Source organism: Rhinoderma darwinii, chromosome 1, assembly GCF_050947455.1.
Source record: "Rhinoderma darwinii isolate aRhiDar2 chromosome 1, aRhiDar2.hap1, whole genome shotgun sequence".
Classification (NCBI taxonomy): Eukaryota; Metazoa; Chordata; class Amphibia; order Anura; family Rhinodermatidae; genus Rhinoderma; species Rhinoderma darwinii.
This window is the reverse complement of record NC_134687.1, coordinates 549,282,931-549,310,091: the sequence shown is the minus strand read 5'-3', so window position 1 is coordinate 549,310,091 and position 27,161 is coordinate 549,282,931. Positions and strand designations below refer to the sequence as shown.

At 40.3% G+C, this 27,161-nt stretch overlaps 1 protein-coding gene across 5 annotated transcripts in view; it reads right to left on the bottom strand.

The window, feature by feature from the left end:
* SSBP2 (single stranded DNA binding protein 2) overlaps nt 1-27,161 on the bottom strand; it is a 210,147-nt gene that overhangs the window by 39,233 nt on the left and 143,753 nt on the right. For all 5 annotated transcript variants that reach the window (XM_075837681.1, XM_075837709.1, XM_075837691.1 and 2 more), the window contains exon 5: nt 279-368. In XM_075837681.1, the coding sequence (XP_075693796.1) occupies nt 279-368 (90 nt within the window). The remainder of the gene's footprint in view (nt 1-278; nt 369-27,161) is intronic.

Genomic DNA, 27,161 nt, shown 5'->3' with positions numbered 1-27,161 from the left:
CTATAAAATGACAGGAACCAGCCATCTTGTCAAGAGACAAAGGGATAACCTTAAGGTTTTCCTCCACGGACATCCAGCTGACATGGCCTGTAAATTACGCCTAGGTATGAGGTGGAAAAGGTGAACTATGCACATTCGACATATTATTAGACATCACCAAAGAGACACTCCGTAAGAGGCGCTCCTAGTAGCTTATAACAAGAGATTATGTTACACGCAGAATTAAATGAAGGATCTGCAATAAGCGGCCTCTGTGTTGATGTTTAGTCTGCGCATACCTGAAAGAATCCAGGAGGAACTGGACCCACTGGCATTCCATCCCCCGGGGGCATATTTCCTAGAACAGGACTGGGTGCAGCTGCAGCACTCTGCAAGGAAACAAAACGCTGCCATTAGTGTCTCTTACGTATACACGCCGGTCATCACACAGTACCATCACATATTCACAACGTTGCCTACACTTTCAGACAGGTCATTGTGACATTGAGAAAAGGTCATCAGCGGAGGCTCCGATCGACTGCGAGGATAATGTGGCCCCCATAGAGCTACAAGTCTTGTGCACCAGTTTGGAGACCTTCACAAGTGCGGGACGGTTCTAACAGCCTCCGACAATGACATTTACAGGCCGGTGTCAATGACACGTCACAAGATTTGTGAAATCAAGGATGGAAAAAGGACTATAAACCGTAGAAGCCAGTCAGACCACTCCAGGAGAAGTCTTGAGTTTTTAGGGCAATAGAAAACAGTAGGCACATGGCCTAACATAATCCACAAATATACGGCTAGACTTTAGCCAGGTAGCCAAAGTAACGGTCATCCATTTCATAGAATGGTGGAAAATCATGTTTAACCAATAATTAAGTACTTCAGGAACATTTATTTTTCTCTCTTACATGTCAATGTATTGTTTTTTTTTGTTGTTTTTTTTAAATCAATGAGTTACTCAACGATTAAGTAAATCCCTTCCATTAGAGCTGCTTTAAAGCATATAGTATGGTAATTGATTTAAATAGTAGCTACCTAATATAATGCGATTATTGAAAAGGTCTCATTCAGATGTGGGATCATCCTATCATGACATGAGGAAACTTGAAATTCTTACACTGCCCTGCCGATGTGACAGCAGATGGAAGTTTTTGGATTTGTTTTTTTAGCCAAACACAGGAGTGGACGCAAAAGAAAGGAGATGTACCGATCCTTCCTTTATACCTTTCCTTCCATTTGGATTAACTTCTGGCTTTGGCTGACACAACGGAGTGAAAAACTGCACTAAATACCACGTGTGTGTGATCCTGGCCTAAGTGTGCAATTAGATCTGCAGAGGAACCAATGAAAATGACAAATTTTCTGCATTTTCAATTCGAATGGTTTATTACAGTTTCTATTTATGCAACTTGCCAATATAATCTTTAAACCTGGATGAAAAAAATTAGGGATGTCCGCCGATAGCCCTAAAAATTTCAGACGTCAAAATAATCTTTAGAGGCAGCACATCGCCAAACAAAATACCATAGTACAAATTTGTGCAATATTTGAGAAGAAATTGCACCACGCACTGTTTAACCCTTACTATATATATATATAAGCAGTCAGTGTATGGCTTTTTACATTCCTATGATGAAAGGTAGGCATTATGTCATGGGTATTTTATACCAAAGCTTTGCATTCCACAGAGAGAACACACGGAAGAGAAAGAGAGAAATCATTGATCCCTCCGGGGCTTTTCTCAAGAACATGTGGGCTTGTGCTGTGTAGAAGAAAAGCCGCTTGATCATGGTTCTATTAACTTGCACAGCGGGCTGAATGTTGTCACTGGCTAACAACTGGAGAGCCACAGGTTAACAGCACACGGGGTGTAATGTGCCAACAAACAGACAATAAGGCTGAAAGGATGCCAACAAGTTCTAAATAAGGCCAAGTCATTAACACATAGGGAGAAACGGATTTCTACGTCTTAAAGATACAACAATACAACAGCACAAAAATAACATACAAATCCTGCCTAGACCAATGTTAATATTCATAAAAGATTATAGAGAGGTTTCAATATACAGATCGAGCCCACTACGGTTAATATTTTATAATGCTGATTAAAATATTTTTCAGTTATGGGGTTTTCCATTAAAAAATAATGACAAAACGGCAGCATCTGTTGACAAATACAAAAATATAAATATCACCCGCAAAAGACCTAGAAAGTAGATGAGACTTATATAAGGGAGTGCAAAGCGTTAAAGTGAAGCTCCACCTATAACTAATATCTGTTATAAAAGGCAGAAAAGATCAAATCTGAAATTATACCATCAACAATTATTTTTATTCTAATAATATATCTTATATACCTTACCCTGTCAGTTAGGGCTGGGCAATTTGACACCCAAAAATGTAAAAAAAAAAAAAAATTTTTTTTGTCTTTTTTTTTAAAACTCTATGGGCAATTTTCTATTTGAATCTCGATTTTTTTTATTACTGTTAAATAAACTGAAAAATATAACAAGAGATAATTTAATAAATTATTTTCTTTATGTAAATAACTTTTTAACATATATTACTATAATATTTGTACATAACGTCACAACTTTTAACCTCTGAAAATACATATCAAAAATGCAATTGGAAAAATGTATATCTAATTGATTAGAACTTCTGTTAACCTGTTCCCCGACAGGGAGAAGGTTAAGGCTCTGTTCACACAGACTTTTTTTTACACTTTTTTTTGTCAAGGAAACCGCGGTAAAAATGGCCGAAATTGCCTCCCATTGTTTTCAAATCGAGGTGGAGGCGTTTTTTTCCCGCGAGCGGAAAAGAATGCTCGTGGTAAAAATAAGCGACATGCCCTATCTTGAGGCGTTTTCCGCCTCAAAAACCCCATTGAAATCAATGGGAGATGGAAAAAATGCAGGTGTGTTTTTTGGATGCTGTTTATGACATTAACCGCTCACGGTTTTTCCCTTTGCCTGTTGGAGATAAAAGCGTAAAAAAGGGACAAAAATCGTGACAAAATAACGAAAAAAAACGGAGCTGATTTTTCCAGCCTGAATTTTCTGCCTGCAAAAAACTCTGTGTGAACAGGGCCTAACAGAATCTATAATCAATTATGCACTAACATCTCTCTCTGCCCGTCACCACTTCAGCCAGGCCAGGCAGATAGCCAGTTTTTCATCAGTGTGTCTCCAAATTGTCATCCATTTCCAGTCCGACTCACCGTTTTTCATGGCTGTTTGTCATCCATTTGAATGGTTCCTCATGGCCGTTAAAAAAATGGATAGATTTCATTTGCCAGGGTTTTTTTTTTGTCTCAACCCCCTGAAAACACCACAGTGCCCATGTAGATAGTGCCACAGTGTCCACTGTAGATAGTGTCCATATAGACAGTGTCCATATATGGACAGTGACTTCAGGGGCTCCCTCGGCAATGCTTTGGCTGGGGATTCCGCTCCAGGAGTAGCCCCTGACGTCACTGTCCATATATGGACAGTGATGTCAAGTGCTTTCCCAAGACAGGAGTCCCTAGCCAGAGATCTTGCAATGCTCTGGCTGTGGATTCTGCTTTTAGAGGGAGCCCGAATCCCGGCCAGAGCGTTGGCAATGCTTTGGTAGGGCAATCCGCTCCCAGAGGGAGCTACAGTGCCGCTATCTACAGGGGGGTGGCGGTGCTATCTCCAGGGCGGTGTGGCCCTATACTAGGAGTCCCTGCTTCCCCACGGAACTGCTGTTCCATACTGTAGCATTTTGTTCAGTACAGAACAGCAGCTCCGTGGGGAAGCATGGACAGATCGGAGCACAGCTTTCCAGACAGGGGGGACGACCAGCAGGTGACTAGGTGGAGCTTCCTCCTGCCGCAAGGCACGATGGCGCCACTAGAGAATCGATTCAAATATTCTGTTAAAAAATAGAATCATCAGGGGCCTTGAGGGTAAATTAATATAATTAATCGCCCAGCCCTACTGTCCGTTCATTAAAACTTACTAAACTGTTAAATCACTTATAGAGCCCATTATGCATTCACAATACTTATCTAAGACACTTAAAGAGGACCTGTCACCTCTTCTGACATGTCTGTTTTAGTAAATAATTGCATTCTCCATGAAATAACAATTCTGGAGCATCTTATATTAAAACTATGTTATTAATAAATTGATTACTGGGTGTTACCAGTTGGGGGTGTGTTCCACACATACTTAAACTGTCCAATCGGTGCTGATGGAGTGAGCGCGTAGGGACACACCCAATTGACACAGGAATGGTAAAACCCAGTTATCAATTTATTCATAATTTTTTTTTTTTTAAATCAAATATTTTTTATTTTATTGACGTTTTTATATTAAAACACAAACATTCAATGCATACAATTAAAACAGTCCCCCCGCCCAACCCACCCTCAACGAAGAGTACCATGCACGTTACTCAGCCACATATTTGTATCACGCCAATTCAACCACATCTCTTCTTTTACAACTTGACTTGGTCTAGAAGAGTAGCCGATGGCAACCCTGGAGACATCAACCACGCTGTCCATTGACCTTCAAATTTCTTAAGAGCACCTGGCTTTAGGTAGATAGCCTTTTCCATATGTATATTGCCGTTCATATGATGAACCAGTTCCCTATACGTGGGTGCGAGAGTGTCCAGCCATCTCATAGCTATTAGTTTATGTGCTTGATATAATGTTTTTTGAGTGGCTAATTTCTGATAGTCGTAATTGTGAGATCTTCCACATAACCTAGGAGACCCATCAACGGGGAGCGGGATTTATTCACACAATTCTATGAGGTTTAACAGAGGAATGGCACAACACAGAGTTATTAGAAAACATGTTCCGGAATTATTTCACGGGGAATACAAGTATTTACTAAAGTTGACATGTCAGGAGAGGTGACCGGTTCCCTGAAAGTATAACAAATTTGCTAACAGCAGCTTGTTGATGGCTTCTAGGTAGTAACTGGAAATCATTTCCACACCAAATTTACACGAGTTGAAGGAAAAAAATGAAATAAATAAAAGCAAGAGAAAAAGGTAATGACGATGTTATAAATATGCAAATTTTAAAATTGCAAACCATAAAAAGGCAATTTTATGTAACTTATCTTTTTTTTCTTCTAATTTTCAGGAGGAAACAAAACGGAACATATAAAGAGCAAACAGGGTTGATCTAGCCAATATCACAATATACACACAATGTGGTTATCAAGTACACAAAGCATTAGTGTCTCCTGGTACACATGCATTGATGTATCATTTCTTGAATGGCTATAGAGCCAGCTTCTATAAAAGCGGATTTGCAAAAAATGTATTGGATTCATTTTATGATTTTTAAATATCACTGATCCTATTGTACCCCCACAGAATTTACAAACTGGGAATGAAAGCATTACTAGTCACCTGGTAAAGTAGAGGTAATGGCTGAATAGATTTTTTAACATGACAGAAGAAGAGGACTCATGGGTAGCAGGGGACTCGTGATGTCTATATGCCCTAATAGGGCATATGAAAAAGGGTTGTTCATATGGAATATTAAGGCCCACGCTTAAGATCCCCCCTCTATAGCCAGAGCAGAGAGCTACTGCCAAAGTAGCTCTGGCGTATCCTGCCCGTCCACGCGTTACATCATTGGACAGTAATTTGAATGGTAATAGTGGTTGTATTGTTAGCCAGGGCTACACCTAGAGTTTTTGTAGTGAAATTTTCCTATGATAACTAAGATACAGCAGAAGTCCAGAGGAATACATCGAGTTGCATGCAAGTCAGTGAACTGCAGCGGTCACTCGATCGTTAAAATTAGAAAATCACGATACGAAAACGTCTAGTTGTAGCCCTAGCCAAAGAGTACTAATTTCTAATTTTAGTAGAAATGTCCTTTAAAAATTGGACCAAAAAAAATCTTCTTAAAAAACAAAAATAATTTGAATAAGAAATAAAAATAAATAAAAGATTTGTTACAATTCAAAACAATTAAATGCAGGACTTGTCCGTCAATAAGTGCACACCACAGTAATCTGAATTTTCTCTACTTGCCATACAAAAGACCTATTGGTGGTTATGAATAGATTACATCTATATTATGTGGTGACCGATCCTCAAGTTTATCATCTAGCATTTGATTCACCTCTTTTTTCCCCCCTAAAAGTTTAGTACACAAACCCAGCAGGCTCCATGAAGATGGAAGGGGCTCCGGATAAAGAAATCTAGAACTCTGCAATATATTTGTAATGACATTACTTGCACAGCGTGAGCATTAATGGCGGGCACTGCATATCTCCTCCGCACAGAGCAGGGGACCTCAAATTTATTGATGCAATTATCAAAGGTTTTGTTTGCTACACCTGGAATTTAACGGCTTCCCTCCTTCTCTTTCATACTATAGACAATTAAATTTGTTCAATATTTTATAAATAAAGCACATTGATGTCACATCAAGCAGTCATTATACTAATGGGGTTTCAATAGGTGAGTGGCACGGCAATGCGCGCACTGATGTCTTCCCATTGTCTGGTGATTGTTTTAGAAAATGCAACTCATTACCTGTGCTGACAAAAACAGCTCTGCTATTCAAACGTTAATATACTGCTAGCACAGTACTAAAATGTCATGGTCTCTTCTAAACGCACCTATTTAGACCACTTATGTATGGGCGTATTTTATTTACTAGGCCTAGGACGCCATATGTTCTACCCATTCCTCTTATGTCACACTAGGATATCTTGATGATTTCACTGCAAATTCAGACATGTGGCTTTATCTTCCAAATAGTATATCTAGTATCTGATTGGTTTACATAAGACACAATGGTTTCAAAACGTTGAGCATTGTCTATGTCCATTGCCTTCTGGCTTTCCATCACATATACCGTACGAAGAATGCAGGTGAACACGGGAACTACATTGCTTAAAATTGTAAACTTTTTTTTTTTGTTCTTAAAGAGGCTCTGTCACCACATTGTAAGTGCCCTATCTTCTCCATAATGTGATCGGTGCTGTAATGTAGATTACAGCAGTGTTTTTTATTTAGAAAAACAATAATTTTTGACTGAGTTATGACCTATTTTACCTTTATGCTAATGACTTTCTTAATGGACAACTGGGCGTGTTTTTACTTTTTGACCAAGTGGGCGTTGTGGAGAGAAGTGTATGACCAATCAGCGTCATACACTTCTTCATGATGTGCTGTCACTTACTCATACATTAACGTTACGGAAGTGTCTTGACAGTGAATAGACATCGTTTTTAGCCAGGAAGTGATGTCTATTCAAAATCCCGACACTTCGGTAACGTTTGTGTGGGACTTACAGCACAGCAAGCGTGATCTCGCTGTAAGCTGTCATTTACAGCGTGATCTCGTGAGATTACGCTTGCTGTGCTGTAAGTCCCACACAAACGTGAAAAAAGTGTCGGGATTGTGAATAGACATCGCGTCCTGGCTGTAAGTGATGTCTATTCACTGTCAAGACACTTCAGGAACGTTAATGTGTGTGTATGTGACTGCACATCATGATCTAGCAAGATCACTATGTGCTGAGTAAATGAATGGAGAGAAGTGTATGACGGTGATTGGTCAGCATCATACACTTCTCTCCACAATGCCCACTTGGTCAAAAAGTAAAAACACGCCCAGTTGGGCATTAAGAAAGTCATTAGCATAAAGCTAAAATAGGTCGTAACTCAGTTAAAATTGATAGTTTTTCTAAATTAAAAAAACACTGCTGTAATCTACATTACAGCGCCAATCACATTATGTACAAAATAGGCCACTTATAATGTGGTGACAGAGCCTCTTTAACAGACTGCTGGTCTAGCTAGAGCTCTTTTCCCGACCTATTGCAAACAGATACTCGTATCTCAAGACCAAAAAACGACTTCTTCCCATTATATTAGGTTATTGGATGGTCAGTATGATCCGTCAACATCTCTTCCATTTGAAGTCTATCTTCATTCTAAGCATCCTGAACCCAGATAACTAAAGATCAAATAAGACTATATACTCATTATGTTTTATTCTCCTTTTTATATCAGTTATTATTTTTTTATTATTATTTGTCTTTCCCACTTAATTCTACTTTTACTCCAACCATGCAAGGTGTACCAAAACCTGAATCTACCAATTAAAACTTGTGCACGTCTATAAACTGGCCATTGCAGTTTAGTAAAATGTCATACCTGGCTAACCACATCAGCGTACAAGATCTCCTTAAGGGTACGAACACACACCGCGTAAACATTGTAGATATTCCACAACTCCTCCATTCATTACTATCACAGCCTCGATGTGAGTCCTATAGGAAAGAATGGAGAAACCGACTTCCTGTCCACACATGAGACGCTGTGTCGGTTGGAGAGTCATATTGCTGGTCACATGACACAGCTCAGGACTAGAAGGGAGTGGTTAAAGCACATCCACCGGTCAGAAGATTACCTTCACCACAATTTACATAATGTCGCTCTCTAACGGGCCAGAGAATGAAAAAAGTTGTAGAATAAAGTGTACTATAATATAACATACATGCTTGTACTATTTAATTAAATATCACTTATGTAGCTTACTAACAGGAGGCTAAGCTGTAAGAAAGCGGGACTATTCTCTGAAGGAACCCCTTATTAGAGCCCGCTAGGTCTCATTCTCAGGGAACCCGCGTGGATCACAATGAATAAAGTAACCTACAATGAGCATACAACAATGTAGCCCATACAGACAAATTATAGACTCCTGCTGCTAGATCACTCAAGAAACAAAATGAAATTGTAAGAACAATAATAATAATAATCAGAACTTGGCTGTGAACATTACAGGAACATCAGTGGAGTTTCAGATTATAACATGCAAGTTTATTCACGCTTTTAACTAATAAAACCAGTAAACCCAGCAGAAGAGACCCAAAGTTTCTATTAGTGTATTTTGGTAACGGTATTTGTTACCCATGGACATTGATCAGTGTCCCAAAACTAGTATTGATATATTACACATATTATGATCAACAAGGAGACTTTTTCGGTGAGACATTTTTAATACATGAGGCCTAATGTTTTTCCACTGACCATAAAATACGGGACACAACAACCTTCACGTCCGCTCTATAGAATACCTGTGCACAGCACCAATAGCGCAGTTCCCCTGGGAGAACTTTCTCTACACTGTGGGTTCTAGTTTGTAGGTACAACATCAAAGTGCAGGAAAAATGATAAAAGTAATTAAAAGTGATCCAATAGGTTTACAAAACGGTCACAGTAATTGTGGTCAGCTCACGAAGTGTTAAAGGGTGGCTGGCAATTTTATGCAGTAATACATTCTTATATAAAGTGTCGTATTGACGGTATTACTGCCACCGTGCCGTACTGGGACCACTCCACCAGCTCTACATAGAGTCTGCATGTACTCCCTGTTTTTGTCAGGGGTTCCTCTTGATTTTATATTTGGTTTAGTACATTCAATCCCGCATTATGATTTTTTTTTCCTAGTGAGTGAGATATAGAGATCAGATTGTGGGTTATTAGGAAAAATAAGGAATAAAATAAACCCTCCGTCATGGCATTTTCAGTTCATGAATAAGCAATTATGATCCGATATAATATATAATGAATCTACAAAATCGAACTAATCACTATCATTAGAACATATATACGTAGGCCGTGCCTTTGCTCAGTGTTGAGTCCCTTTCTATTGTGAGTAATTCACGTATTGTCCCATAGGTGTCACTCTCAAACTCTGTTTTAATGCAGATTATGAAAGTGGTCAAAAATAAAATACTTTTGTTGTCAAAGGGACAGGGAATAAACGCTGCTGGAGACTAACTGACATATTTACTACTACTTTTCTCGGAAACCACAAGACACAGTTTATCTTCTTGGGTTTAGCTGGAAAATAACATCTGCAACAAAGGGCTAGGTTAGAACAGAGCGATGCTCTTGAATATTACTACCCAGAACTGCCTTGTCCTTGTCACAGCTCTGAGGAAAAGCACCATCAGGCTGCAATATTTGGCGACTTGATGCTGTTCATAAAAAGCCATCAGATATTTGAGAAATACAAAATATAAAAACAAGTGCAAAATTAACAACAGTAGCAGCCCTGGAAAACCAATCCTTAGCTAAAGTAGACAGGTCTATGTAACATTGAACCACTAGATTTAGCTTTCTAAAATCAGAAAAAGGTCATAAATAATATCCCCCAATATTACCCTTACTCATGTAGCAGAAGAAATTTCAGGGCAATGCAAAGGATTAAATCCACAGTGGCTTTTTCCCACCACGTCTGTATGTGCCCTAATAATAATAACCGGGGGTTCCAGAGTATTACAAGTATATGGCTTATGCTAAAATTGCCAAATATACTAAAAATGACTGAATCATACATTTAGGTTATGAATTGCTGATAAAGAACTGAAATGGTTAAACTCTTCTCATGTACTCAACGCCTGACTACCGACCAAGTCACACTTCTGCTAGTCTGTGGTCGGCAGTACATGAAGTGGCAAGTAGACCGGTGTGTACTTTTATGTCCTCACAATAGTAGCATCGCAATCATTGTAGCTAAATTCACCTTTGCGTTATATAATCCCCTACTCTGGTCCGTTTTTAGATCAGAATAAGGAAAACGACGGATCAGTTAAAAATCAAATTAAAAACAACCAATCCACTAGACATCCGTATGTAACATCCCGTTGTTCTGCCCCGTTGCACAACGGGCACTGCTGACGGCCGATGGAACCGATTGACTTTAATAGGTTCTGTCAGGGTGTTCGTGATTTTACCAGACTAACACAATAGCACAGAATGGTGCGCTATTGTCTCTGGTAGTCTCCAGTAATCCCGGCCAGATTATGTTAGATAGCCTCCAACACAGATGTGAACGAAGCCTAACATAATGGACGCAAACGGATGCAATAAAAAATCCCATCGATTTCAACTGGATTTGTAATTCATCCGTTTTTATCCTTATTCTGATCTAAAAACAGATGAGTAACGGACTATACAACGCAAGTGCGAACTTAGCCTTACATAAAAAAAAACATAAGCATTCCCATTAGCCGAGCAGCCAAGCAACATGTCTTTAAAGAAGGGGCTGATCCGGTAACTGGACCATGAATCTATGCCCACACTACATATTGAATGGTCGTTTCGGAGGGCAAGTAGACTAACCAAATTGACTATATAATTGGTTTGAATAGATCTACAGGTAAGATAGAACTGAAAATATGGCTTACATTGGTATTTAGACTAGAACCCCGATCCTCGTCAATGGCCTCCTATACCAAATATACTTTTTTTATGTCCTTAGAATGTACTTCTTTCTAGATCCTTATTCATGAGATTAGATAATATTTTATTAAACAAGTATCATTGTGGCCTTAGATGACACAGGTGCAATAATTGCTAATATTTGCTGCTGAGCTGATGTTTCTAGTACTTAAATAATCAATATGATTTAGAGAACCCATCATATATAGATTTTTTTTCTTTCAATACTAAACTACTCTAACGATTTCAGATTGATGCAATGTACAGTTCAAGGGGCTTGTACAGGATTAGAAAAACATGATTACTTTCTTCCAGAAGCAGCGCCACAACCGTCCATAGGCTGCAGCTGGTATTGCATCTTAACTCCGCTGAAGTGAAGTGAATGGGGCTGAGCTGCAATACCTTCCAAAAATAGTCGACAGGCGAGCCACTGTTTTTGGATGAAAGCAGCAATGTTTTTCTAATTCTGGGCAACCCCTTTAAATTCTTGTAGATCATGGGCAGTTGGATCAGGATTAGGAAGCTTTTATATTCACACAAGTCAGCTTATCAAATACACTGGAGCTATCAAAATTGACCACTGCCAAAAAGGTCTTTGCACATTTGGATTACCTAAGTGTCCGTATTTAGGGCTAAGCAGAGAGAATGAAATTGACAGCTCATACAGCTGTAGGTCTTATCATGAGTGAACCATGGCTATAACTAGTTGATAAGCAACCAGACCGATCATTTTCATCCCGAGATCAGTCAGCAACAGGAGTCTGATGGCGCCTATATTCATGAAGACTGTAGTGTAATACATTGGCGAGACCCATCTGATATCTATGGATACCTTCTACTATAAGAGGTGCAGAATGTCACTACCGAGTTGTAATCCTAGTTCTAAGTACAGAAGCCGGGCTTATATTGTCTGAAGCAGAAGCAATGAAAACTTTAATAAATAAAAAAAAAAAAAAAGTCTTGTGTTTACATAAAGCTGAAAGACGGGAGCAAGAATCTACATGTTAAACAGCATTCAGCCTGACTTAAAACATTAAGATCAACTAGATTGCACGAATGGAGGAAATGTATTTGCATCTCTGCTCCTGGATAGCTTGATAAATAACTAAATGAAAATGTGATACAGTTGGCTTCACACGGCAGTAATGATTTAGTACAAGGACCTGAATGAGAAACAAGGCTGTAACAATCTCACGGACGCAGAAAACAAGATGGAATTTGCACTGTGTTATTCTAAAACAAGAAGAAAAAGTGACTGAAGAAAATATATGCAAGATCCAGAATAGATTAATGCACGGGGCGTATATTGACCAAGCTATGGGAAATATTGATTGTAAAGCTGCTGAAAATAAAACTAAATAACAGAGATAGAAATAAACTGTATGAGGAACATTTGCTGCCTCATTTTACAATCTCATCATCTCCTAATGACCACGTTAACATTAGAACCTGCGGAGAATGCAGAGGATACAAATCTTTTAATCTCTTGGATTGGGGATGTATTCTAATGTGGTGGCATCCTAGAATGAGAAACAACTCAACTTCGATACATCATTTCTCGTAATCTGCATGAACGTGCACATAGCCATTGAGCATACAAAAAAAATTTTACAAAATTCTAAAATTACTATTGCAAATTTTTCCTATAGGTAAATAAGAAGTACCCTTCAGTTAGGTATGGTATACCTAATGGACTTGTAAAGTGATATTATAGGATAGCTTTGCCATCAAACTGCACTTAACAGTGTACAGGGAATTCCTTAAACAGCAATTCCTTAATAAACCATAATTAGCTAGATGGTTCGGCTTAAAATGCACCTCAGACTATAAAACAACTTTCCGTAAATCAATAGTACAAACAAAGATAAGCTTTGTAAATATATCTACTAAATAAAATGCAAGAAGATCCTGCTCCCCTATCTCTCACACATGCTCAGAAGCAGCAACGGCATGGAGGACATTACACAGCAGTAAGGAGCAGTGTAGCTGTGCATGCAGCACTAAGGTGGGACCATAATACTACTAGAGCCAACAGCAGCATCTCTGTGGGTCTCATTCTTAATCTGCTTCCTCCTACTGCTCCCCTCCCCTCTCCATAGACCTGTATGGGAAGCTGTAACCTGAACCATGTTCTCTCTACTCCACTGAGTCTATGAGTGATTTCCTAGTGAGTTAAAGAGGCTCTGCCACCAGTTTAGAACTGCCCTATCTTCTACCTAATCTAATAGGCATTTTAATGTAGATATGCGTTTTTTTTGTTTTTTTTTAAAAAACAAAGTTTATTTTTGACAAAGTTATGAGCATATTAGGTGTTATGCAATTTTGACCAATCAGCGTCATACACTTCTCTTAATTCATGTCCATCTTAATCCACAGCACAGCGTGATCTTGCGAGATCACGCTGTGCTGTCACTTACTCCCGTAGTTCCTTCACACAAGCGACGGGAGTATGACCAGACATCGCCTCCAGGCATTAAGAATAAATTTGCATAACACTTAAAATGCTCATAACTTTGTCAAAAAATAAATGTTTAAAAAAAAAAAAAACAACCAAAAAAACACATTACTTATCTACATTAAAGCGCCTATTAGATTAGGTAGAAGATAGCGCAGTTATAAACTGGTGACAGAACCTCTAACATTTAAAGAGGATCTGTCACTGGTTTAGTAATGCCCAATCTCCTAGCTAATCTAATAGGCACGGTCACTGATAATGCCTGTGAAAATTGTGTACCAAAACGTTTATTATTTTAAAAGTTATAAGCTTTTTTTCTAAATATGCGAATGAGGCTATACTAGACAAGTGGGTGTCAACATCAGCGTTTCTCCTGAGGTGGAGCTACCACACAGCCTCTGACACTGTCCTATCAGCATGAAGCTGCTTCACACAGTGTGAGAGACTGAGGCTGGAGGGAAGGGGGGATCACTTCAAATAGCCATATCTCTGCCTGTGGACCACCTAGAACAGCGGTTCTGGTGGCATATGAATGATTAAATTCTAATCTTTCATTTGGCAGTTCTAGCTGTGAAACAACCGGAGATATCACCAGTTGAAAACACAGTTGGTAATCGAAGTTATATAATGTATGATTAGGCTGTGTTGCTGGGCTGGGAAGAGGAGAACGGTTTACTGATTGGACAGCGTCATACAGAAAACATTACACCACCCAGAGTGAAAAGAATGTTACCTCCCCATTTGGTAAGTATAACCAAATTAGCAAATGCACATAACTTTGCAAATAAACTTTTTTTTTTTTAAATACACTGTAGTTATCAAAATCATAGGACCTATTAGATTAGTTAGGAGAGAGGGCATTAATAAACTAGTGACAGATCCTCTTAAGGAGGCATGGTGGAGGAGGAGGAAAGGAGACTCCTAAGTGGAAAAAGGAGGCATTTTTCTGTAAAGGGGGTTTTACACTGGCCCATTATCGTGCAGACGAGCGTTCGTATAACGCTCGTTGACGATAATTGGCATGTGTAAACAGGGCAGTGATCAGCAGATGAACGAGCAAACACTTGATCATCTTCTGTTCATATCGTTTTAAAAGAGTAAAATATTTTTGTTGTCACCAGCACATCTCCCTGTGTAAACAGGGAGATGCGCTGCCGACATGATGAGAATGTATGGGGACGAGCGATCGGAGTAATGACCGCTCGTACCCATCCATAGCTCCTTGTGACAGGAGCAAGCGAGCGCCAATCAATGATGTCTCGTTGATCGGCATTCGCTGCACCGGCGGATTGTCGGCCGGTGTAAAAGGCCCTTAAGAAGCTAAATTACAGAATTTCTTATCTTTGCTTCAACTATTGATTTATGTAAAAAAATTTATAATTGGAGGTACACTTTAAGTAACAATAATATTTTGGACTGACTGCTTAAGAAATAGACAGTTTTGTGGCATTTTGTAATCGGAAGCCTACTGGCTAACTACAGACTGCCGAAAAATGCAGTCCAGGGTCTGCAATTGGACGGGCAATACGAATATTTAGAAATGTAAGAGTAAGTGGGGGGCAGATTGGTTTGTTAGCTAAACGATAATCCCTGCAGTGCCTTTATAGGGTTTCATTATCACCCAGCTATGAATGATCATCTCCATTCATAGACAAAAAAGAAAAAAAGTGTGCACCATAGAGAACTGTGGATATTACACAACCAACTAGTTACCATTGTGAAACTACTCATCTTCCCTACTGACGAAAAAATTATTTATTAGAGTACAATAGATGAATAGAATAGAACTGCAGTATCCCTTTAAGGAACGCAAAATGAGTTGACAGGGATTTCTCTGGACTAAATGGATGTACAAATATACCGAAGATTTACTAGTATAATTTGAATGTCACCTGTAACGATTGATATTTGCCATATGGTTAAGTTGGCATGTGGCTAGGGCCATAGGGGAAAGCTGGCATGTGGCTAGGGCCATAAGTCTTAAACGGCTTCATAGAAAACGATTACTTGTCATGCTTTCATGCCACTAGAGAATAATAAGAATGCTGCTCTCTCTCTGAGGGATGAAGAAGTGATGTATAATAGGGCTAAAGAATATTCGGGAGCACAACTGGTAACGTAGAAGTTTGTCTGCAACTTTTTCTTGTTCATAGACCAATGTAAGTTCCGCATTGTATCACATGATGATATAAGTTAGATATATATGAAATTACATACTAGCGAATGTGACTTATGTGGGAAAATACAACACAAGGGTCATAAATAGATCACAGAATGAGGTCTGGAAGAATCCTAATCCAGAAACTGCGGTCTGAAGAAAGTGATCTATTGCTCCATGCTATGAATAGTACCATAAAAAAAAACCTATAGAGAAAATAAAGCAACAGCCAGAGCTAATGGGACTCTGTCATTTGCAGCAGCTTCGAAGGGTCTACTGTGAATTTATTCTCACCGGCCAAGCCAATGATTTCTCCATGTACATCTCCATACAAAAGCGGCTGCTCGAACTTTCCAAAAGATCAATTTGGAAGTGGAATAACGTACAGATGTGAACGATCAGACTGTGGAGTAGTAAAGGCATCAGAAAGCGGTGATTCTCCAAGCAGTGCTGAACTGTAAAGAATACCTAAGAATCAACACGCTGCAAAGTACCACGGCCACCACAAGATGTATCACCCTCAAAACGTATCACGTTGTATAAATTCACCCTGCCACAGGAGATCATGCAATCCGTCCACGGAATGCTTGTGTCAAACATATCCGATTTATTGGATATCAAAACCAAAAAGGCAAAGCTCCCCCTTTGGAGCCATTATAACCAAAATATTAGGGAGCTGCATAAATAATTCCTTCTTATGGATATTATAATTACTTTGTTTTAGTTGCAATCTTTTTAACCATCTGAAAGGTACAGACAATTGCAGCCTAAATTTTGTGAACGGACTAGGTAAAGAAATACGCCTTTCACGCTGGATATATTCCGAATCAGGTTTTAACGTTCCTTTAAAGAAATCCTTACCATAATTTGTTAAATGTTATGCATAACATTATGTTGGCATGGCAACGTTGAGCGCAAATTAAGAGAGTTCAATTTTAGAACATTTAGCTGCCCAGTATTTTTTACCGTTTTGATGAGCAGGCATTAAACATTGCTTATGTCAAACGCAATTTACAAAAACACAAATATCTCGAAGATTTCAAGCATTTCACCTCAAGTGAAGAAAATGCTAGCAAAAGTTACCTAATAAAAATAGGCATTATATTTATTACTGAGAAATAAAGAACAAAGTTTAATGCAGAACATAAAAGTATTTAGGTGAATCATGAGCAGACTTGTGTATATTCTTCTCTACTCTTAGGCCAGGATCACGAACGAACGAACGAACGAACGAACGAACGAACGAACGAACGAACGAACGAACGAACGAACGCACGCAAGGAAGGAAAGAAAGGTAAAAAAGCAAAAACAGATATGTCTCATCTCTTTTCTCTTTTGTATCCACTCTTGTGTTTGGCTCAAAAAATGCCACAAAAACAGCATGTGTGATTTCAGCCTTAAGGCCAGGATCACAGACACCGTTTTGTGACCCAAAGTCAGAAGTGGACCCAAAAGGAAGGAAAGTCATAAAGAAAAGACTGATACATTTTGTTTCCTTTTTGTCCACTCCTGTGTTTGACCCCAAAAAAACGGAGCCAAAAACAGAGTTTCTGATCCTGGCCTAAAAGGGGTTACATGGAATATACACTGTTCAAAAGTTTAGGGTCACTTAGAAATTTCCTTATTTTTGCAAGAAAAGCACAGTTTTTTTCAATGAAGATAACATTAAATTAATCAGAAATACACTGTATACATTGTTAATGTGCTAATGACTATTCTAGCTGCAAACGTCTGGTTTTTAATGCAATATCTACATAGGTGTATAGAGGCCCATTTCCAGCAACCATCACTCCAGTGTTCTAATGGTACATTGTGTTTGCTAACTGTGTTAGAAGGCTAATGGATGATTAGAAAACACTTGAAAACCCTTGTGCAATTATGTTAGCACCGCTGTAAACAGTTTTGCTGTTTAGAGGAGCTATAAAACTTACCTTCCTTTGAGCTAGTTGAGAATCTGGAGAATTATATTTGTGGGTTCGATTAAACTCTCAAAATGGCTAGAAAAAGAGAGCTTTCATGTGAAACTCGACAGTCTATTCTTGTTCTTAGAAATGAAGGCTATTCTATGCGAGAAATTGCCAAGAAACTGAAGATTTCCTACAATGGTGTATACTACTCCCTTCAGAGGACAGCACAAACAGGCTCTAACCAGAGTAGAAAGAGAAGTGGGAGGCCTCGCTGCACAACAAGACAAGTACATTAGAGTCTCTAGTTTGAGAAATAGACGCCTCGCAGGTCCTCAACTGGCAGCTTCATTAAATAGTAGCCGCAAAACGCCAGTGTCAACGTCTACAGTGAAGAGGCGACTCCGGGATGCTGGCCTTCAGGGCAGAGTGGCAAAGGAAAAGCCATATCTGAGACTGGCTAATAAAAGGAAAAGATTAATATGGGCAAAAGCACACAGACATTGGACAGAGGAAGATTGGAAAAAAGTGTTATGGACAGACGAATCGAAGTTTGAGGTGTTTGGATCACACAGAAGAACATTTGTGAGACGCAGAACAACTGAAAAGATGCTGGAAGAGTGCCTGACGCCATCTGTCAAGCATGGTGGAGGTAATGTGATGGTCTGGGGTTGCTTTGGTGCGTTGCTTTGGTGCTGGTAAAGTGGGAGATTTGTACAAGGTAAAAGGGATTTTGAATAAGGAAAGCTATCACTCCATTTTGCAACGCCATGCCATACCCTGTGGACAGCGCTTGATTGGAGCCAATTTCATCCTACAACAGGACAATGACCCAAAGCACACCTCCAAATTATGCAAGAACTATTTAGGGAAGAAGCAGGCAGCTGGTATTCTATCTGTAATGGAGTGGCCAGCGCAGTCACCAGATCTCAACCCCATAGAGCTGTTGTGGGAGCAGCTTGACCGTATGGTACGCAAGAAGTGCCCATCAAGCCAATCCAACTTGTGGGAGGGGCTTCTTGAAGCATGGGGTGAAATTTCTCCCGATTACCTGAGCAAATTAACAGCTAGAATGCCAAAGGTCTGCAATGCTGGAATTGCTGCAAATGGAGCATTCTTTGACGAAAGCAAAGTTTGAAGGAGAAAATTATTATTTCAAATAAAAATCATTATTTCTAACCTTGTCAATGTCTTGACTATATTTTCTAGTCATTTTGCAACTCATTTGATAAATATAAGTGTGAGTTTTCATGGAAAACACAAAATTGTCTGGGTGACCCCAAACTTTTGAACGGTAGTGTATATTTATATTAATTAAAGCTAAACACGTCAATATAAAAGGAGTACAATTATTTTGGTCATTTGAATGTATGTTATTCAGAAAAAATCCTCAAAATCTACACAACCTAAACATCCAGGCTCCATGAGGAATAAAGATGCTATACAACATGGAGAATACTACAGTAGATAATCAATACTCCAATTTAGACAAAGCCTTCTGCAGCCACTACTTAGCAAATCTAAAGCCTGCATCCCTGCCAATTTCTGCAACATTTCCAACACATAAAAATGCTCTTGTCTCATTCAAGGTTGAATAGCAACGAAAAAGTTTTTGCACAGGCAAGCATTTTCTTTTTGTCGTAGATTCTGGCTGAGGACACAGTTACGGCAGGAAATAAAAATGACACTGCTCAGGAAGGAAGCTAATGAGCTCCCCTCCTCCAAGTGCCATTAGAAGACTTCCTGAATATATGAGAAGCATATCAGTTGAAAAGATAGGCAAACACAGGCGATGAACATTTTATCACATAGCACATTGCGTGTTCACAGACACATATGCCACGACTCCAAACCCAACGCAGGAGCCTTCCGAATGCAGGCTATATCCTCCTCATCGGAGCGGTGTAACAAGTAGAACACATCCATGCAATATGCAGCGGGAAACGTGCGGATTACACTGTAAATTGTCCATTTAGACTAGACATATATTTGCCATTACACAGGCTGGATTTGAAAATGATGACCTTGGAATAATTCCTTACGCTACATTGCATGGCTCAGATGCTGCCTTCACGGATACCCTTGAAGGTTAGATCTTACTGCAGGAGAGGACAAAATAATCTTACAATGCTAAGTCAGAGATGGCACGTATTTGGATGCCAATTTCTGAAATCGGTTCCTAAAATGAGAGATTATACAGAATTTAGATTACAAAACGTAAGATACGATAAGTAAGCATGTAAAAACTGAAAAGGCGGCTGTTGGCCATTGTCAAGTCTATAGCAATTTTGTCCATTGTTACAAAAAAAAATTAACATAAAAAAAAAATCCACCATAAACTGTAAGGCTTTATGCACACGACCGTAGCCATGTGCACGGCCGTGATTTCCGGGTCGGCCGGTCACGGAGTGACAGCCACGAGCCGCCCGCAAATCGCGGGCCATGCACATGGCCGCGGCCATTATTTACAATGAGCCTGGACCGCAAAACACGGCCGTAATAAGACATGGGCTCCGGGGCCATGCACAGACCGTGAAAACCACGGTCGTGTGCATGGCCCCATAGGAATGAACGGGGCCGCAATTCTCCAGTGGATTTTTGGGGGAATTCCGGCCGCAAAAGCACGTTCGTGTGCATGAGGCCTAAGGGCTCATGCACACAGCCATATTGTGGCTCTGTTTAATACAGAGCCATAATAGGACTGCCATAGAAGCCTCTACTACACCTTTCATAAGATTCCAATTTTATACGGAGGTATACAGAGGCTTTCATACGGATTCAGACAAAAATAAAATGTCATGGTATGTTCCATCGGACAAAAGTATTAGACAGAAAATCTCTCTGTATATACGGAGTCCATGGGAGCCAGTACAGCTCAGATTAAAAGAACCATACAGGCTCTGAGCACACTGCTCTGCTGTGTGTATGAGCCCAATGACTTACAGGTCTTATTTCTTCCCTCACTACTGGTTATGAGGAAAATTTTAAAGGGGTTTTCTCATAATCATTATTTGTCACCCATCTTCAGGCAGCCCCATAGAAATGAAAGTAGCGGTGGCCAAGCATGCACATTACCGCTCCATTCCTATGGTGCTCCCAGGAAAGGCAGGGTAAGCCTGTTCTCCTGATCGTTGAGGATCCCAGCGGTTGGAACCCCACCGATCAGATATTTATCACTTATCCTGTAGATAGGTGATAAATATTGATTATGGAAAAAACACTAAGCTGGGTGAGATTTTTGCCTCAAAATCTTTCTTGAGGTGACCAGGCTATGTGTGCATATGTGTACGTGTAAATTAGTAAAACTTAAATAAATGTTAATATGTGGTGGTACTTGCTAATGTAAGCCTCTTCGCAACATACTTCATTAGAAGACTGTGCCTCCCTTTGCTAATAATCCATGACCAACACCCCCTGCTGCACAACCGCACGATTTGTGGTAGAAATGCCCCGTCTCCTAGGCTTTCATACCCACCAAAAAAACTCAGTCTCTGCTAGAAGATTGTGGCAGAGGCCACTGGGAGGATACAGGTGCCTAGGAGATAGACCCACGCATTCTGCCTCGTTTCCGGAGATCCCTGAAAATTATTATAGCCGTGTAGCAGGGCTGTCCAACGGCCATATTTACTGGGTGGAGGCCCAGTTCTCAAATGAAGTGTATTGCATAAAAAGCTTGTATTACGTATACTTTCCATCCAGAAAGAAATACCACCTTAGTGGTTTTGAGTAATGGTTTTGAACTGGTCTGACCCAGTGTCAAGCATAAACATTTCTAGTGTATGGACAGTATCCTACTGTCTGACCCGGAGCATGAGGACAGTGACCTGCAATTCTATTGTTACAGACATTCTCCAGGAGGGTTAGGTACGATAAACAGGCATAGTTGTAGATACCTCTTACTCTGCAATAAGTGGAGGCTTTATGTATCATAAACACAAGAGTACAATTTTTGGGGGAAACTGTTGGCACTATTACTGTTGGGGGCAGGCTTCTAGGCACTATGATTAGTATAACTATTATGTGGGTACTCTTACTGAGGGCAATATCTGTCAAGAACAATCATGTTTGGTTGGCACTGTGTGGCACTATTACTGCTTGGTAGGGTGATTGTTGGGGGCACTAATACTGCCAGAGCACTATTACTTCTACTGATTGGCACTTTTATCTTTGCAGTACTACATTTGGAGCCACTAGGCAGCACGACAAGCACAATATTAGGGGTAGCAGCAGGAGAACACTTTTAGGGCACCAGGATGTGGAGTTTGTGTTGAGAAGTTGGAGAGAAGGATGGAAAAGTGAGGAACCAAAGATGTCTGGACAGCAAGCTTCGCAGAGACTAGTTGTGGCTGAAAAAATGTGGTCTGGGGATATGGAGATGAAGAAAAGAGAAGGTCTACAATCAGAAAAGTCACTGGATATAATTGTTGCGTATTTTGCCTGTGACTGCGTCTGATCAGTCCTGGGTTCTTCTCTATAATCTGTAGATCTGAATTTAATTTAAAAAGATAAATCCATCTAGAGATCATGTCTTAAGACCCTAGCAATGCCCCTGATAACTTTCAAAGTATTCCCCCACATAGTTCTGTCACAACTCTGTACCAAGTAGATCTCACGATCCTCCCAAGGTATAAAAGTAGATCTCCAGCTCTCTAAGGTACATTTCTATAAACTATAATGGAATAATGGGTATTGCAAATCAATAAAAAGCGTTATTTAACAGCAGTAAGGCTAAATTAGAGGGCCACTAACACGTGAAGTGCAGAGAGGAAGATGAGAGCAGACGGGGCAAAGTGGTCCGAATATGCTGCAACTCTTGTGCGCTAACAATCACTTGGGTCTCAGAGCCCAGTCCTCCACCATCGGACGTGCCAAGAGGCAGAATGTTCTGGACATTTACTTTAAATATCCTTATGTAACTATGCAAGCCAACTTTCAATAGTCAAACTTAAAACTTTGTATTTTTCTTTTCTATATAAATAAAACAGAATAGAGACACATAGGTCGCACACACACACCACACAGTATGTGTGACCTGTGCAGCAGCACAGGGATCCAGTAGGTAGCTTCCTACTTTCTATTAGATTGCATGTGAGGGACTGAGATAATACATTTCATAAGTTACAATTACTGGTGGGTTGTTAGAGATATAAGAGGGAGCTCTATAAAATAACTATAAGAAAGCAAGAGGACCAAATACTATGAGAAGCAATCTACTTGTATCCAGAATGCAAAAAAACAAAAAACAAACAAAAATCTATTTCCATCCCGTGGGATGGAAAAGCATAGTCTACTACAAAATTCCATCCTGAAAAAAAATGGTATACTAACGTATACCAGCCCGACGGAGGCCAAAAGGATAAAAACGTTTTGCCACCATGAGATTAATGAAGTTCTATGGACACGTTTATCTGTACGGGGCTTTCTCGGCGTACAAGCTAAACGTAGGACATAAATGTGACGTGCACAGGATGTGTAGACCTTTGAAGTGTGTCTGGTGCAACTTTCTAATGACTTTTTATTAAAAATTATTTAAACTTTTTATAATACAGCTGCTTTGTATCCTGTATACAGAGCAGCTGTATCTAGCACTGAAACTTGTATCCGTCAGGTTAGCGGCACTCACGGGTTCAATGTCACCGGCTTCGTTCATTAAAAAAAATTCAAAAAGCTATACATAGCCTTTAACGCAATTCAAGCAAAGTTAAGGGTGGACACATCTGTAGCCTTTAACATTGTAAAATATAATTTTTCAAAAGACACACAGTACACATACAAAACCTGCATATCCTGAGCCATTTCACAAAAATGTTACATATAAAAACACATAAGGCTATGTTCACACGGAGTATTTTGGGGGAGGAATATCTGCCTCAAAATTCCGTTTGGAACTTTGAGGCAGATATTCCTCTCCCTGCACGCCGATTTTCGCGGCAATTATCGCGCCGTTTTTCACCCGCGGCCATTGAGCGCCGCGGGCATAAAACAGCGAGATATACGCTTTCTCCTGCCTCCCATTGAAGTCAATGGGAGGTCCGAGGCGGAAGCGCCCGAAGATAGGGCATGTCGCTTCTTTTTCCCGCGAGGCAGTTTTACTGCTCGCGGGAAAAAGACGCCGACGCCTCCCATTGAAATCAATGGGAGGCGTTCTCGGGCCATTTCTGCCGAGTTTTGCGACGCGGTTTACGCGTCAAAAAACTCGGCAAAATACCCCGTGTGAACATAGCCTAAGATAGCTTCTTCCATAAGACACCATCTTCTCTTAGATACAGGGCACCAGGCCCCCAGCAGACAGTTCTGACCCATCTAGCATCGCAACGTTGTGCACAGAGTCTTGACGTCATGCGCGGCGCGCAGTGTCATGACGTGGAGACGTCAGGACCTCTGCTGCTTTCCGGAACGAGGAGGGCAAGTATACGGTCAGTTACTATAGTAACAGGGGCCCGTGTAGTTTATTACATGGGCCCCAGTTAGTATAGTAACTTAATAGATGTGGTGTGGGGTGCAGAGGGCCCCCCTGGATTCGGGGCTTGGTCGCAATTGCGACCCCTATAGCTACGCCACTGCATAAGTCCCAGTTACTACAGTAACTGCTGACAGACATAGTGTATCGGTCATGGCAGCGTATTTTGCGGTGAGTATGTTGTTAATCCGCAACAAATAGCAGACTGAGTTTTTTGCAGCGGAAAAACTCTGATTCAACCACAAAAAACTCAACTCAGAAATAAAAATAAAAAATCGTATACGTCCCGAGTATTCTGTGCTTCTTTATCAAGGCCAACCTCCCGGGATGGCGTTTCATCCCATCTGACCGCTGCAGCCAATCACAGACTGCAGCGGTCACATGGGTTAAAACTTCATGCAAGGAGGCCGGGCTGCAAGGCGTCAAGAGGGTAAGAATAAAAAAATTTTTTTCTTAAAAACGCGCAATTTTCCGCAGCCGACATTACGACCGAAAAACTGCACCACAATTTGGCGAGTTTTTTTGTCAGGAATTCCCTGCGTCCGTTCGGGTGGATACGCTGTGTGCTTTTAGCCGCTCGCGGTAAAGAAAAAGAAAGCGGCATGTCCGACCTCCCATTGAAATTAATAGGAGGCAGAGAAAGCGGTTTTTGCTGCAGCGCTCAGTGGACGCGGGGCGAAAAGCTCAAGAAAGTCAAAATCTGCCCTAAAACTCCTGAAGGAAATTTGAGGCAGGCTTTTTTTGGCTGCAAAAAAACGCAGTGTGAACAGGTCTAAAGCCGGTCAGTGGCTTAGGGATATCATTGGGTTTTTGTGCCCCAATTTTCAAAATCGCGGCAATATCGCACCATTGTTTCCTCTATTGATGTAATCGCGGTAAAAATGGCGCGTTTTTGCCACAACTTTTGCAATTGCTTCAAAACCGCACTATTTTTACCGCACTTAAAATAATCACTGTAAAATGCTGTAATATTGCCGCGATTGCGAAAATTGCGGCACAAAAGGGAACAAAAATCGTAAAAAGAAATGTAAACTCATGTAAACATGAGTGATTGGGGAGCACTTACTGTAGGGGCCCTGTAGTGATGGTCACATCTCTCTGCAGTCTCTAAGGAGTAGGGGAATCACGGAGGCCTGCTGAAGATGTCCTGAGTGCTGGGCGGGATCTTCTCTCCTGGGTGGAAGCAGCTGATTTCTTTCATGTTCCGCAGCCTCCAGTCTTCTTGTGCAGAAGCCTTATTAATTTGGGGCCCAGTCGCAAGTGCCACCGCTGCGACCCCTATAGATACGCCACTGGTGCCTTGTAATCATTTATGGGTTAATTTAATAATCCACAATCCTAATGCTCATGCTTGATTGTTTACAGAAATAAATGATGAAGCCTATATGCAAACCAACAAAACTACCAAAACCAAGTCTTTACAAAGTTCATAAAAGACGGATTTGTATTGTTTATACACATCACATCCGCCATATAGAGCGAATTCTAAATCTCACATTTAAGCAAACAAGCACATACAAAGAGAACCAATGCATTAGTGTGGGAAGCCATAAAATGCTTAATAAACATTTGTATTAACTTTTTTAATCTATTTAAATGGGATAGCACCTTTAAGAGAAAAGGGGGTCAGAGATTCAATTAAAAAGTATGTATTGATTTAATTCCATTGCATTAGAGTGTTGATTGCAAACTCTCAGCATGTAATCGCTCAAGCACATGCATCGGAATCTGTAAATCTAATGTTATCAGAGCAGAAGAGAACAAAAACAAAAACAAAATCACACAAAGCAAAAATAGAAAAAATAATCTTTTATATTATAAAACATATAAGAAAATGTTTAGTATATAAGAAACATGGGATATTTCTGTTGTGGTGCAGGTCAACCTTGATGAATCTACAGGAATACATTAGGTTTATATATATAAATTAGATAAAATAAATGAAATTATTCAGGGCGCCCCCTGGAGTTCTATTGATTTGACCTCAGAATGCACATCTAAACAGGCTCATAAGTTCAGCCCCGTCCCCCTGAATCATTTTGTGCACAGGCGGCGGAGTGATTCCTGCTATTATAAAGGCCAACCTATAAAAATCAGCACAGTATTAGTGGTTTCTTCTTACTGCCACTAAACAGCGTTGTAGTGGTATTATTGGAATCACTCAAGGTTTTGAGTCCACTGCATTCCTGAAAAGAGCGCTCCACCCGCCCCGCTGACCAGTGCCTGAATGCCACTGCGTGGTTGATGGTTTTCAAAGTGGCAATCAGTCAACGGTAAGAGAAGCGGGGGAGCGATCCAGCGGACCTGTACCTCTTATACGCTGCGCTTTAAATGGAACGTCTCATGCATTTAATTTTAGTTTAATTAATTAGATGTAAATATCTAAAAAAGAGAAATAATATCTTTGTTCTGTTTTGATTTTTTTTATTTTTTAAAAGTTCTAAGGAGCGGCCATATAGGAGGCTCAACTTCCTTGCGGTTTGTATAGAGTGCAGCAGAGTATGTGTGCTTTATGGCTGATGAAATTAATGGAAGTCAATTGGCAGAAAAACAGATGGAATACAGCCCCTCCTCCAGAGAGTAAAAGGGGAGTTGCATACATAGCCTTACCTGTGTGTATAGCGTTAGGCTGGATTCACACGAGCATCTTCGGTCCGTAATGGATGGAACGTATTTCGGCCGCAAGTCCCGGACCGAACACACTGCAGGGAGCCGGGCTCCTAGCATCATAGTTATGTACGATGCTAGGAGTCCCTGCCTCGCTGCGGGACAACTGCCCCGTACTGTAATTATGTTTTCAGTACGGGGCAGTAGTTCTACGGAGAGGCAGGGACTCCTAGCATGGTACATAACTATGATGCTAGGAGCCCGGCTCCCTGCAGTGTGTTCGGTCCAGGACTTGCGGCCGAAATACATTCCGTCCTTTACGGACCGAACATGCTCGTGTGAATCCAGC